The sequence below is a fragment of the Eptesicus fuscus genome, chromosome 5 (assembly GCF_027574615.1).
Source record: "Eptesicus fuscus isolate TK198812 chromosome 5, DD_ASM_mEF_20220401, whole genome shotgun sequence".
In the NCBI taxonomy this organism is placed as follows: Eukaryota; Metazoa; Chordata; class Mammalia; order Chiroptera; family Vespertilionidae; genus Eptesicus; species Eptesicus fuscus.
The window spans coordinates 72,840,964-72,854,524 of NC_072477.1; the positions used below are offsets into that span (position 1 = coordinate 72,840,964).

General features: G+C 40.5%; 1 protein-coding gene across 1 annotated transcript in view; it reads left to right on the forward strand.

Annotated features, from left to right (window-relative positions):
* Positions 1-13,561, forward strand: part of RYR3 (ryanodine receptor 3) — a 393,437-nt gene that overhangs the window by 19,811 nt on the left and 360,065 nt on the right. Inside the window, exons 3-4 of the mRNA XM_054715636.1 lie at positions 40-88; positions 1,666-1,785. Of these exons, the coding sequence (XP_054571611.1) occupies positions 40-88; positions 1,666-1,785 (169 nt within the window). The remainder of the gene's footprint in view (positions 1-39; positions 89-1,665; positions 1,786-13,561) is intronic.

Genomic DNA, 13,561 nt, shown 5'->3' on the forward strand with positions numbered 1-13,561 from the left:
TCTTGACATTTTTGGACAGAAAAATTATATGTTTTGAAGACTGCAGTACAGACCATTTAACTCGCACTACCCCTGCTTCGCAGTGCATGTAGCACCTCTCAATCATTTTGACAGCTGCAAGCACTCCACAATGCCCATGCCCTTTAGGAGGATAGTATTGCTTCTGGTCATTCTAGGATCTGGGGGAGACTCCACCTGGGGAAAGTATTTATTCTCTTCAGAGGTTTCACTGAACTCACGTTTTGAAAGCAGTGATGTTCTAGAGTTTTCTTCTGTCTCAGTTCAAATGAAGACCATGAATTCTGACTTCACTATAAGCAGAGGCTCTGGAATTTATTACTGATTCAATTTAATGATGAGCAGTGGCATTCCAGTGCTAACAGAAGCATGGAACTTTTTCCTTCTCTCAATCTTCATTTCATACATGATTTTCATCTGTGGTTTGTGGCTTCTCTCATATCCCCGTAGCCCCTGACCAGTCTCTGGGCACCAGCAGACACCTCTCTTGGAGTTTAGTGCTACTGAATCTCATCTTCCCACCAGATGGAAGGGTTTTATTTTTCCATATGGCTAGGTACAGTGCAGACACCATTTCATAAAACCTTGTTTCTATTTAATCTGCCTGGACAAACATTAACACCAGGGGACATGGGGGTGAAAGAGAGGACAGGAGAGGGAAGCTAAGGAGGAAGCTCCAACCGGGTCATCTCTGGTTACTCCTTTAACTTAACCGCACCTGACATCTTTTTGAGGCTTGAATTTCAAAGTCAAGTAGTGGTGCATTCAGGGCATGGATGAATAGATTGGAGGAGCAAGAATGGAGGAATTGGTAAGAAATGTTTTCCTCTCAGCCTCAGGCAGAGTTATGCAAGAAGAAATCATATCAGTGTACATGGAGTCTTGTTTCTGACCACTGACAAGAAGGATGCAATTCAAACAAGGTCTCTGAAATTTTAAGAGGCTGCTTTTGAGAATGATGCATAGGAGGGAGGTATTTCCCTAGGAATTTAGAATGACTCCTCTACTTGACCTCCAATTTCTTCTTTTAATCTGAACTTTCAAGGAGTCTCAATCTTCCTTTCCCATATGTCTAAAACATCTGTTACCCTCCAGGTTTCTTCTGTCATATCTGGCAAATGTGTCACCTGCTATATACACCCCCTCCCCTGACAAAACATGACTCTTGCCTCCTCCACAGCCCCCCACACAAAACAGACTTTCCCTCAATGAATTCCACTTCCCTCCCATCTCTGCTGTATTCTCTTTTCCCTTAATCACATCTTATTGTCTTATTTCATATCTGGAGAGATTGCTTAGATTTGCTTTCATATTCACTCAAGTGTTGAAATGATCTGCTCATCTGGGTTGTGTGCATTGTATACATTTTACAAGTGAGGCCTATGCTGTCTGGATATGTATGTAGTATGTCCACTCCATGTACTTGCTCCTGATGACTCCATAGCAGAATCTTCATCAGAGGAGGTACTCAGTAATACCATGTGAATCAGGCATGTGAATAAAAGTCTCCTTTATCTATTTAATATTCAAAAGCATGTGCCTCTCGGTGTACCTGATAAAGACAAAGCAAGGTGACTGGGGGACCTGGTTCTGCATGGGGAGGAGGGTCCCTGACCACTCACATTTGTGTGTCTATTCTTCCTGCAGGAAGACGAAGTGGTTCTCCAATGCATCGCCAACGTTCACAAGGAGCAGAGGAAGTTCTGCCTGGCAGCCGAGGGCCTTGGGAATCGCCTGTGCTTCTTGGAACCCACTTCTGAAGCCAAGGTGAGATTGATTACCTGCCCGGCACCTTCCCCCTTGGTCTCCCAAGCAGTCATTTAGGGAATGGTGCTGCCGGGAGATGGTGATGAGGATGGCGAAGAAATTTGAAAGGACACATTTACTTATTTTTATTTTTTAAAGTTTCAAGTGTATAGCATTATAAGTCAACATCTGTATATACTACAAAGTGACCACTCCCAAAAGTAAAGCCTAGTTACTACACATCACAATGCCTTTGACCCCTTTCACCTTTTTTTAAATTTAAATTCTTTATTGTTTAAAGCAGGCGTCCTCAAACTACGGCCCGTGGGCCACATGCGGGTGTTTTTGCCATTTTGTTTTTTACTTCAAAATAAGATATGTGCAGTGTGCATAGGAATTTGTTCATAGTTTTTTTTAAACTATAGTCCGGCCCTCCAACGGTCTGAGAGACAGTGAACTGGCCCCCTGTTTTAAAAGTTTGAGGACCCCTGGTTTGAAGTATTACATATGTCTCCTTTCCCTCCCCGCCACCCCCATTGACCTCTTTCCAGCTGTTTCCACCCCCCAGCACATGCCCTCACCCCTCTACCATCTGTGTCCATGAGTTATGCTTATGTGCATTCATACAAGTCCTTTGGTTGTTCTCTTACCCCGACCCCCCTAACCCCGCCTTCCCTCTGAGGTTGGACAGTCTGTTTTATTCTTCTATGTCTCTGGATCTATTTTTGTTCATCAATTTATGTTGTTCATTATATCCCACAAATGAGTGAGATCATGTGATACTTATCTTTTTCCAACTGGCTTATTTTGCTTAACATAATGCTCTCCAGGTCCATCCATGCTGTTGTAAATGGTAAGAGTTCCTTCTTTTTTACAGCAGCGTAGTATTCCATTGTGTAGATGTACCCCTTTCACCTCTTTTACCCATCCCAACCTATTTTCCCTCTGGTAACCACCAATCTGTTATCTGTATCTTTGTTTATTTTTGTTTTGTTTGTTCATTTAAAAAGAAAAGGGCACATTATTTCTCAAATGGGAAGCAGATCAGATTTAAAACATAACTGTCCCCAGCCCCAGGACATGTTTCAGTAGGAACCTAGAGCATTGGCAAGCGTTAGAGGGCCTTGTCTGTCTGTGTTCACCAGGACATAGGGAGGCCTTGAGATCACCGTCAGAACTCATGGAGGAGGTTCTTTTAATACTTCCAGAACTCCTTTTCTTGTTATTAATTCCTAGAAATCTGAGTGTGTGTTCTTAACTGCCAGCTGTCATTTATTGCTATGGGGACTCATGGGGACTGGGGACTGTGTTTCGTAGCAAGCACAACACTCTGAGTTTTGACTGTGCTGAGACTGTTGTAACTGTCTGCCTGTTGTGACCTGGGGGCAGAGAGAATATTTTGTTCTGGTCCCTCCCTGTGTGATAGCATGTGATGTCATGTCTCTTCAGCCAAACTATTCTTCTTGCATTTTTGGATTGTTTCTGCTTTTTATGATCTGTATGTCAAGTAGATCTGTGTGCTCAGCATTCTCAGTCCTGGCAAAATACTTATATCAGTTGGGGTTCTCCAGAGAAAGAAAACAAATAGAATCTCTCCCTCTCTCTAGATAGATGGGTGGGTGGGAGGGTGCGTGGGTAAATGGGTAGGTGGATAGATGGATGGATAGGTAGATGGTAGATAGATAGATAGATAGATAGATAGATAGATAGGGACTTATTTTAAGAAATTGACTCATGTAGTTTTGGGACTGGCAAGTCTGAAATCTATTAGGTCAGATCAGCTGGAAGTTCAGGCAGGAGTTATGCTGTCTCAGGTACAATTGTCTTCTTTTAGTTTTTATTGTTAAGACCCCTGATTGGGGGAGACCCACCCATGCTATCAAGGGCAATCACCTTTAAAATAAACTGGTTATAGATATTAATCACATTGATGAAATATATGTTCACATCAAAACCTAGATTGGTGTTTGATTAAACAACTGAATACTGTAGCCTAATCAAATTGACATTCAGCCAACCACCACACCCTCCAGGCTCAGCTTTTCTTGCAGAACCATTTTTTAAAATTTATTATATTGTTGAGAGTATTACAGATGTGATTTTTTTTATCATCTGACTATGGGAAAGTCACTCAGCCTTGATTTCAGTTTTCTCATCTGCCAGAATGAGGTGCAGTTTGATACAGGGGAGTGTTGGCCTGAATTAGAAACCACTGCTACCATTTTCTAATCATCCATTGAGTGGGGCATGGGACAGAGGTGTAGGGCACAGGCTCTGGTGAGGCTCTGGTGCCAGACTGGCAGAGTTTGAATCCTGTCTCCATCATGCAGCAGGTAAGCCAGGACCTTTCTGAGCTTAGTTCCTTCATCTGTTTAATGGGAATTTTGTAGTAACTACCTAATAAGGTTGTCATTAGGATTAAATGAGTTAATACATGTGAAGTACATAGCACCTGTAAGTTGCCTAGTACATTGTAAACTCTGTATAACCATTGGATATTGTGATTTAATATTTCCTAAACCACACAATGTAAAGCAGATTAAAAACAACTGTATCTCATAACCTAAAAATGCTTTGTATCCCTTAGGTCAGTGGTCGGCAAACTCATTAGTCAACAGAGCCGCAGTTTGCCGACCACTGCCCTAGGTATAAAAATAATGGTTCTTGGTTATTAAAAAAAATTCATGCATGTGGCTTTATTGGTTTACTTTTGCTTCCTGGAATAAGTAAGTGTCCAGAGGTAGAAATAATGGTGTCAGGAGCATGAACAGTATTAAACTGCTTTCCTAAAAAGATTTCTTGAGTGTATGCCTCTTTACACATAGTAATAAGGAAAGTGCACTATGAGAGCTTCTCACAGAAAAACAGGGTCAAGTTCATAGAAAGGCTAGAGTAGGTAGGTATTCGGAAATTTTTGTCACCATTCCTGGGAGCAGCCTGCTAGATGAACCCATTTTCTGTGTCCTTAGTCTTTCCTGCAGTCAGCTACAGCTATGCAAACATCCCTCTTGTATGTCCCCTCCCTTTTCACTAAATATCTCACCTAATTCTCTACCATCCAATATACAGCTAGCTGAGCCATTGTTAGGTTCTTGGAAGCTAATGTAAGATCACTTCTTGCAATGAAGTGAGAAAGTGTATTCCCAAGCCTGGCACTGGGCATGAGGCACAGACATTAACCACTGCTCTTATCAGAGTCAACCAGTGACCTTGAGCTTTCCTAATCAAGGGTTTTTAAATCTAGTTGAAACTCAGAGAGAGAAAATTGAGATGCACTCTAAGGAGAAGACAAACCTCAGAGAAAGAATGGATGAGATAAGGTTGTCAAAGTATACTTTTAGTGTACAAGCCCTGAGAAAAGGAGGTCCTCTTGAAGCAATGAGAGAGATGGTAGAAGAATAAGAAGCAAAAGTATAAGAATATCAACACTCGCTGTACACATGGAGACTACTTAGCGCGTTGGAGAGCTCTTGTCACTTTGATTCCCATATGCCATGGCCCACCCTTCTCCTGAAACTGCAGATGTCAATTGATGGATACACCATCATTCAGTGTCCTTTTCAACTAAGCACAGCTACAGGAATTAAAAAGCATCTTGTTTTGTAGGAAAGACTCAGAATTATATCAAGACTAGGAAACATGGAGAAAAACATTGCTTCTTTATTTTATTTATGATAGCAGCAAATGTTTATTTACTGTCATTTTTTAGTAGAACATCTGTTCCCAGGAACCAGGATTAATTATTTTTCCTCTGGTCTTGTGTGTGTGTGTGTGTGTGTGTGTGTGTGTGTGTGTGTGTGTGTGATCTGTTGTGTATCTGCAGCTTCCACCAAGAGATCTTGTTTTGTTATACTTAACATCCAGACTCAAAAGATTCTCATAGACCACTTGGCACCAGTCTGCTCAGTGGGACAGGAGCTGCAGCTTGCCTGTGGGAAGTGTAAGGCATTCCTAAGGATTCTTGCAGTGGTACAGGCATTGGCTTCTGAATCTCCCCACTCCCCACCTCCCACCCATCCTCCCTAGGTGACAGCTCAGGTGCAAAGAGAGAGGTCTATATCAGACAGGTATAATAATAACTATGGCTTAAAAGCCTCATGCACCACAGGAACCAATGTATCTTGTAACAGTTTTGGGGCTCTCAACAAAGGACCACACCAGCTATAAGAGTCTTCATATTTGGGGAATCACAAAGATATGGCTTCCTACACGGCAGTGGTTCTCAACCTTTCTAATACCGTGACCCTTTAATACAGTTCCTCATGTTGTGGTGACCCCCAACCATAAAATTATTTTCGTTGCTACTTCATAACTGTAATTTTGCTACTGTTATGAATCGTAATGTAAATATCTGTGTTTTCCGATGGTCTTAGGCTCTATAGCAGTGGTTCTCAACCTGTGGGTCATGACCCACAGGTTGAGAACCGCTAGCAGGGTCACCTAGCAGTGGTGAACCGCTAGCAGGCTCTATAGCAGTGGTTCTCAACCTGTGGGTCATGACCCACAGGTTGAGAACCACTAGCAGGGTCGCCTAAGACCATCGGAAAACACAGATATTTACATTACGATTCATAACAGTAGCAAAATTACAGTTATGAAGTAGCAATGAAAATAATTTTATGGTTGGGGTTCGCGGCATTAGAAAGGTTGAGAACCACTGCTATAATGTACTGGTAGTGTTCCCAGTCAAGAATCAAGATACCAATCAGGGATCATTTTTACTGTAGGCAATGTTCCCTAGCAACATAATTAACATATCAACTTTAGCAGGTTGTCCCAAAAAACAAAATTGGACAGCTAACTGAAGGTCGAATTCTCATGCAGAGGGGAAAAGAATTTCATAAGCCATATCCCACAGTAATCTTCATTGATGACAATTATTAAACCACTGTGGCCTTGTCAGATGTTTGGGGAACATCAACACCTTTCTAAATCATTATTTCTACCATCTTTAATTTTAGATCATCAGCAAAATGTAGGAAAAATATGGGAACTTTTTAGACCAAGAGTCATTTGTTTGTTTTGCTGATTTTAGTGATGATAAAACGGAAATTGATGAAGTGAAACAATTTACCCTGGTGTCCTTGAAAAGCCAGTGCTAGTCTAAAGTCCTTGGGCTCTGGGTGTCTCAGAATGAAGGTCCACCTCTCTGTTGGGGAACACTTTGTCTGTCTTCTTGATTATGGTTTATTCAAAATAGAATTTCAGTTTCAAATCCAATATTCAAACTGAACATTTTCAGGAGAAATTTTGTTCCTGGTGTCTTCACCTCCTTTTGAAAATGAAGAGCAGTCTGCTATGGTTTCTGAAAAGTTGTATAGGCTCTTAAGACCCTGGATTAAACATCTGTGATTTTGCAAACGTCATTTTGCAGATAACATAAATTGTGATAGAATTCTAGGCTAAAAATAACTTATTTTCTATTATCTTTATCTTCCACTCAGAAATAGATTTACTGTTTACTCCTAAATAACTAAGTCTGTGTAAATTTGCAGTGACAGAGGCTCAGCCTGGTGTTGTACACTGAACTTCCGATTGGTATTTTAGTGTGTATTATTTTCTACTAGAGGCCTGATGCACAAAGATTCATGCAAGAATGGGCCTTCCTTCCCCTGGCTGCCAGCACCGCCTTTCCTCCGGCCGGAGCCACCTTTACGCCTTCCCACGCTGCCCAGAGGCTCTGAGCGGCTGGGGCAGTGCGGAACACCTGCGTCCCACCCCCAGCCACTAGGTGCCTATGTATGCAAATTAACCCACCATTTTTGTTGTGTTAATTTGCATACTCACTCCTGATTGGCTGGTGGGCGTTGTGAAGATATGGTCAATTTGCATCTTTCTCTTTTATTAGTGTAGATGGGCTTGAGGCCTTATGAAAGGCCAAACTAGCATAAAACTTTTTTTACAAAAATCACCCTTGTCATGTAATATAAAGAGACAAGTTGAAATTTTGAACTTTTTTTTTTTTTACATTTATCAGGATCATGTTCTATATGCCCTGTACTGCAGTGGGTGCCAACATACTCTCATTTATTCCTTACAATCCCACAAGAAAGGAACAAGACTTTAGATAGTCCAATGACTTTCTTTGAGATTCTTTCCAATCTCAAATCTCTAATTTCTATAATACTCAGCAATAAAAGTATCATAGATCCAACTTAAGGCTAAAGAAGACCTATTTCTCCATGTGTTTAGAATTTAAGGATACCTGGGCAGCTCTTCATTCCCCTCCCACAGCCTTCCAGCATCTGTCCTCTAAATGCCTGACATTCCAAAGTTAGAAATATGTATTTTGCTTAAATCCAACAAACCTCTACAATACAAATGTTCTGAGAGAGCACATGAAGCAGTGTTAAAGTTTTATAGCTAATTTTTTATGCTATAAAAGAAATTATATATTTTCTAGAAAATAAATTTATAAAAGGGGATAGTCAGATTACTAAATGCCTGTGTGTTAGTATATAAGATACAGATATACTGTAATTGGGGAAGTCAGAACATCTGCTACATTGAATTATGATGGTTTAACTGTCTTTTTACCTGTCCTCCACCATTCTGGGAGCACTGGAGTCCAAGACTGCAGTACAGCAGTTAAGAAATATGGCCATGAAGCTAGACTTCCTGGGCTGGTAATCCTAACTCTACTGCTTAATAGGTTTGTGATGTGGGCAAATGACTTCCCTTTTCTTGACTTAGTTACTTTATCTTTAAAACTGTATCCACCTCATAGGATCATTATGAATATTCAGTTTCATAATTATACAGTTGACCCTTGAACAACACAAGGATTAAGGGTGCTGACGCCTCCTACTTCCACACAGTTGGAAATCCGTGTATAGGTCCTGGCTGGGTAGTTCAGTTAGTTAAAGCATCATCCCCATACACCAAATTTTCAGGTTTGATCCCCAGTCAGGGCACATATAAGAATCAACCAATGAATCCATAAATAATTGGTATACCAAATCAATGTCTCTCTCTCTCTCTCTCTCTCTCTCTCTCTCAACAAAGAAAAGAAAATCCGTGTATAATTTCTGACTCCCCAAACACTTAACTACTAATAATCTCAATTAACACATGTTTTGTATGTTATATACTATATTCTTACAATAAAGTAAGCTTGAGATAAGAAAATCATAAAGGTCATCTACGAGTTTTTTCAAATCGTTGCAGATCTTCAAAAAAAACTTCCAATACATTTATTGAGAAAAATATGCATATAAGTGGGTCCAGTTCAAACCTGTGTTATTCAGGGTCAGTTGTAAAGTGCTTATGACAGTGCCTGACACACCGAAAGTACCATTTAAGCCATCACCTTTATTATCCCCAGCAGAGGCCAGACACACATTAGGTCCTCAGGAACCATTGTGTAACTCAGGTTTCCCATGTACTGAATCAATTAATTAAATAGTTTAAAGGCCTGAATTTAAGGATTAGAAGGACATTTGTGACCTTTCAAAGTGAAATATAATGAAGAATTAGAGAGAATAAGTGAGATGAAAAGGGTTAAGCAATGAGTGAATGGTTTTAAAAATAAAACAGGGTATAGATTTTTTGTTATTGATTTCTAATTTAATTTTAATATGGTCAGAGGACATACTCTGAATGATTTCAATCCTTTTGCAATTTATTGGAACTTATTATATAGTCCAGCATATGGTCTACCATGGTGAATGCTCCATGTGTACTTAAAAAACAAACAAAAAACACCTGTGTATTCTCTAGTTGTTGAATGTAGTGTTTTATGAAGATCATGATGGTTGATAGTGGTGTTAGATCTTATATAGCCTTAGTAAGTTATACCTCCTTGTTCTATCAATTACTGAAAGAGAGGTGTTCAACTGTTATTATCTCCTTTTAGCTCTGTCACTTTTATTGCATACATTTTAAAGCTCATTTTTAAGTTCATTTATACTTAGGAATATTTTTGGTTGTTTTCTTGATGAGTCAACCCTTTGTCATCATCAAATGTCCCTGTGTATCCTTGGTCATATAATATACATTGACTAATATTAATATAGCCACAAGCTTTCTTATGCTTACTCTTTGTGTGGGATTTGTTTTGCATCTTTGTTTTCAACTTGTTTATGTCTTTATAAATTTACTAGAGGCCTGGTGCATGAATTCGTGTATGGGTGGGGTCCCTAGGCCTGGCCAGTGATCAGGGCCAATCAGGGCCAGGCCAATTGGGGCCTGGAGCTGGAGAGATTGACAGAGGGAGGGATTGCAGGATGTTGGCAGCCAGCCACGAGGAGGGAGCCGGCCCTCCGTGTCCCCCTGGGAAAGGGGTCGCATCCCCCACCACCTACCCCTGGTTCCCCTTCCCAGCCTGGGGACCAAAGGCGCCAGCAGGGATGGGAGAGGAGGCAACGGTCACCGGGCTGTGAGTGGAAAGAACGGATGCTGACGCTGCCATCGGCGCCCTGCCTCTGTGCATTTCCCCACCTCCTCCCTCTCCTCCTTCCCTCTCCACCATGCTGCCACCACAGAGAGTGGATGGCCCCTGGGGATGGGAGAGGACGAGAACGAGACAAAACCTTGTGTTGAGGGCTGACTTTCAATAGATCGCCATGAGGGAGCTGCTCTGCTACAAATGAAACTCTAACCCAGAAGCACGTCGCCTACAAATGGTTTAGCACCAGGGGCCGTTGGGGGCTGGTCGGCCAGGGGGAGGGACCACGAGCAGTTGGTTGGCCATGGGAGGTTGGCTGTGAGGGCACACTGGCCACCAGGGGGCAACTCCTGCATTGAGTATCTGCCCCCTGGTGGTCAGTGCACATCATAGTGACTGGTCGACTGGTCGTTCCAGTCATTCCAGTCGTTTGGTCATAACGGTTGATTAGACTTTTATATATATAGACTAGAGGCCTGATGCACAAAATTTGTACACTTGGGGGGGTCCCTCAGCCTGGCCTGCACCCTCTTGCAATCCAGGACCCTCAGGAAGATGTCTGACTGCCAGGGATCCCTGTGGGATTGGGCCTAAATTGGCAGTCGGACATCCCTCTCACAATCGGGGACTGCTGGCTCCTAACCGCTCGCCTGCCTGCCTCATCGCCTCTAACTGCCTCTGCCTGCCTGCTTGATCACTCCTAACCACTCTGCCTGCCTTACTGATGCCCCTAACTGCTTGCCTGCCTGCCTGATCACCCCTAACCGCCTCTGCCCCAGCCCCCGCCACTGCAGCTTCATCTGGAAGGACATCCAGAAAGACATCCAGAAGGTCGTTTGGCTGACCAGTCTAATTAGCATATTATGCTTTTATTATTATAGATATTTAAAGTATGTCCCTTATAAACAGCATATAGTTAGGTGTTGCTTTTGCCCACCATTTAAAATCTCTGCTATTTTATTAGTGTACTAGAGGCCTGGTGCACAAAATTTGTACACAGGTAGGGTCCCTAAGCCTGGCTGGTGACCAGGGCCAATCAGGGCCTTCCAGCTGCCAACTGGGGCCTCCCTTCCCTGGCTGCCAGCTGCTGGTTGGGGCCTTCCTTCATTCCATGCTTCCCACTGGTGGTCAGCACACATCATAGCAAGCAATAGAGCTCCCCGTCAAACTCCCACAGGGACACTTTGCATATTAGCCTTTTCTATATATTGATTCAGTTCATTTACATTTATTGTAACAATTCATACTTTTGGGTTTTTGGTCCACATCTTTGCTATTTGTTTTATTTTGTCCCTCTGGTTTTTGTTCCTCTGTTTCTCCCTTTCTGTCTTTTTTAGGATAAGTCAAGTATTTTTAAGTATTTCACTTTACTAGTATATCCTTTATTGGCTTTTTAGTTCTACCTCTTTGTATTATATTTTTTATAATTCCTTTAGGGATTACAGTATGAATTTTTAACTTGTTACAATCTCCCTTGAATTAATATTATACCACTTTCCTTAGACCTTTTGTGCTATTATTATCATGTATGTTATATGATGTGCAGTGTTTTATTACTTTGTTTTAAAGACTGACTTGTCTTTTTTAAAAATTAAGAAAAGAAAAAAAATATACTTTTATACCATATGGTTACCATTTTCAGTGCTCTTCATTCTTTCCTCTATATCTAGATTTCCATCTGATAGCATCTTCCTTTAGTCTGAAGGATATCCTTTAGTATTTCTTATAATTGAAGACAAACTTGCCCAATTTTTGTTTCACTAAGAACGTTTTTATTTTGTCTCTATTTTTGAAGGATTTTTTTCTCTGGATATAAATCCTGGTTTGACTTTTTTCTTTCAGCACTTTACAGATGGTATTTTGTTGTCTTTTGGCCTCTTTTTTAAATGAAAAATTAGTTATCAATTCCACTGTAAGTAATGTCTTTTACTCTGGAAGGTTTTCTTCTTTAATTGTCAGAAGTTGGAATGATGTGTTTGAGGGTAATTTTCTTTGTATTCATCTTGACTGGGTGTTGCTGAACTTTATGGATTGCTTGTTTTTTGGTATTTCTTTTTATCAAGTTTGGAACTTTGGGTGGCCATTATTTCTTAAAATATTTTGTCTGCCACAATTATTTATATATTAAACTGTTTTATATTATTCCATAAGTCACTAAAACTGTTCATAATTTCCTAAACAATTTTTCTCTCTATTTTTCAGCTTGAATAATTTCTGTTGACTTAATTTTTACTGATTCTTCTTTTTTAATGTAAATGTGCTATTAACTTTCTCCAGTGAATCAAATGTTATAAATTATAAAATTTCCATTAATTTATTCCTAAGGTTTTACATATTCTCCTCACATTCTCATTCTCTTCTACATTATTCCCACTTTTCTCATTAATTTATTAACATATTTATAGTAGTTCTTGGGTTGTTTGTGGGTCTGCTTTTAATGACTATTTTTTTCTCTTGAGTATAAATCACATTTTCCTATTAATTTGAATGTATAGTAATTGTATACTAAACCTTGAAAGTAATGTTACTCTGGTTTATTTCATCTTCCCCTGAAGAGTAATGTGTTTTTTTCTGGCAGTCAGTTAAATTACTGGTGAGATTTCCTTGATCGTGTAGAGGTTCGGTCTATTTTATTTTTGCCTTTAACTCTAAGGTATCATCATTGATCCGGGGATGTAACCTTCTTGGGTTTTAATGAAAATCCTGAAGTGTTTCCTAACTCCCTCTATATAGCAAGACTTGAACACCAAATTATGACACTTCAAAACTGGTAGCTGCTGAAACTTCTACTCAATTTCGCACTGCAGCTGTTTCTTTCCATCAGATACTTAGAGTGTTGCCTGTATAGCTGATGAGTTGAAAACCATTTGAGGAGAATTAGTATGCTGATTTGGGGGTTTATTGTCTATGGTGATTCCCTTCTTTCTAGCATTCTCTTCTTTAATTTCCAGACATTTTGACAGCCTCATATTAAGACCTCTGACTGCATAGCAAGTTGTTTGTTTGTTCATTTGTTTTTATTGGATCTATCCCCCAAGGGATCCATGGACAGAGGAGTGCAGAGGGGAATGGGGCAGGCAGAGTGGGATTTAGTTAAATGTGGATATCACTAGTTAGCGTCCCATCTTTCAAGAGCCATATTCCCTCCAGCTTCCCAGTGCTTGCAAACAGTTACTTTTAAAATTTTGTCTGGGGTTGATAATTGTTATTGTCAGGAGAGTTATTATATTTTGAGCTTCTCCATCATCACCTGGACCAGAACCTCATCAGTGAGTGTTTGCTACTCTTGAAAGGAGCTGAGTCATAAAAGAAGAGAAAATAGTCTTGAAGCAGAATCTAGCTTGTAAAGAAGGAGTTTCCATGATGAGAAACACGAGCATGTTTCTAGGCAGAGAGGAAGGAGGCTGTAGA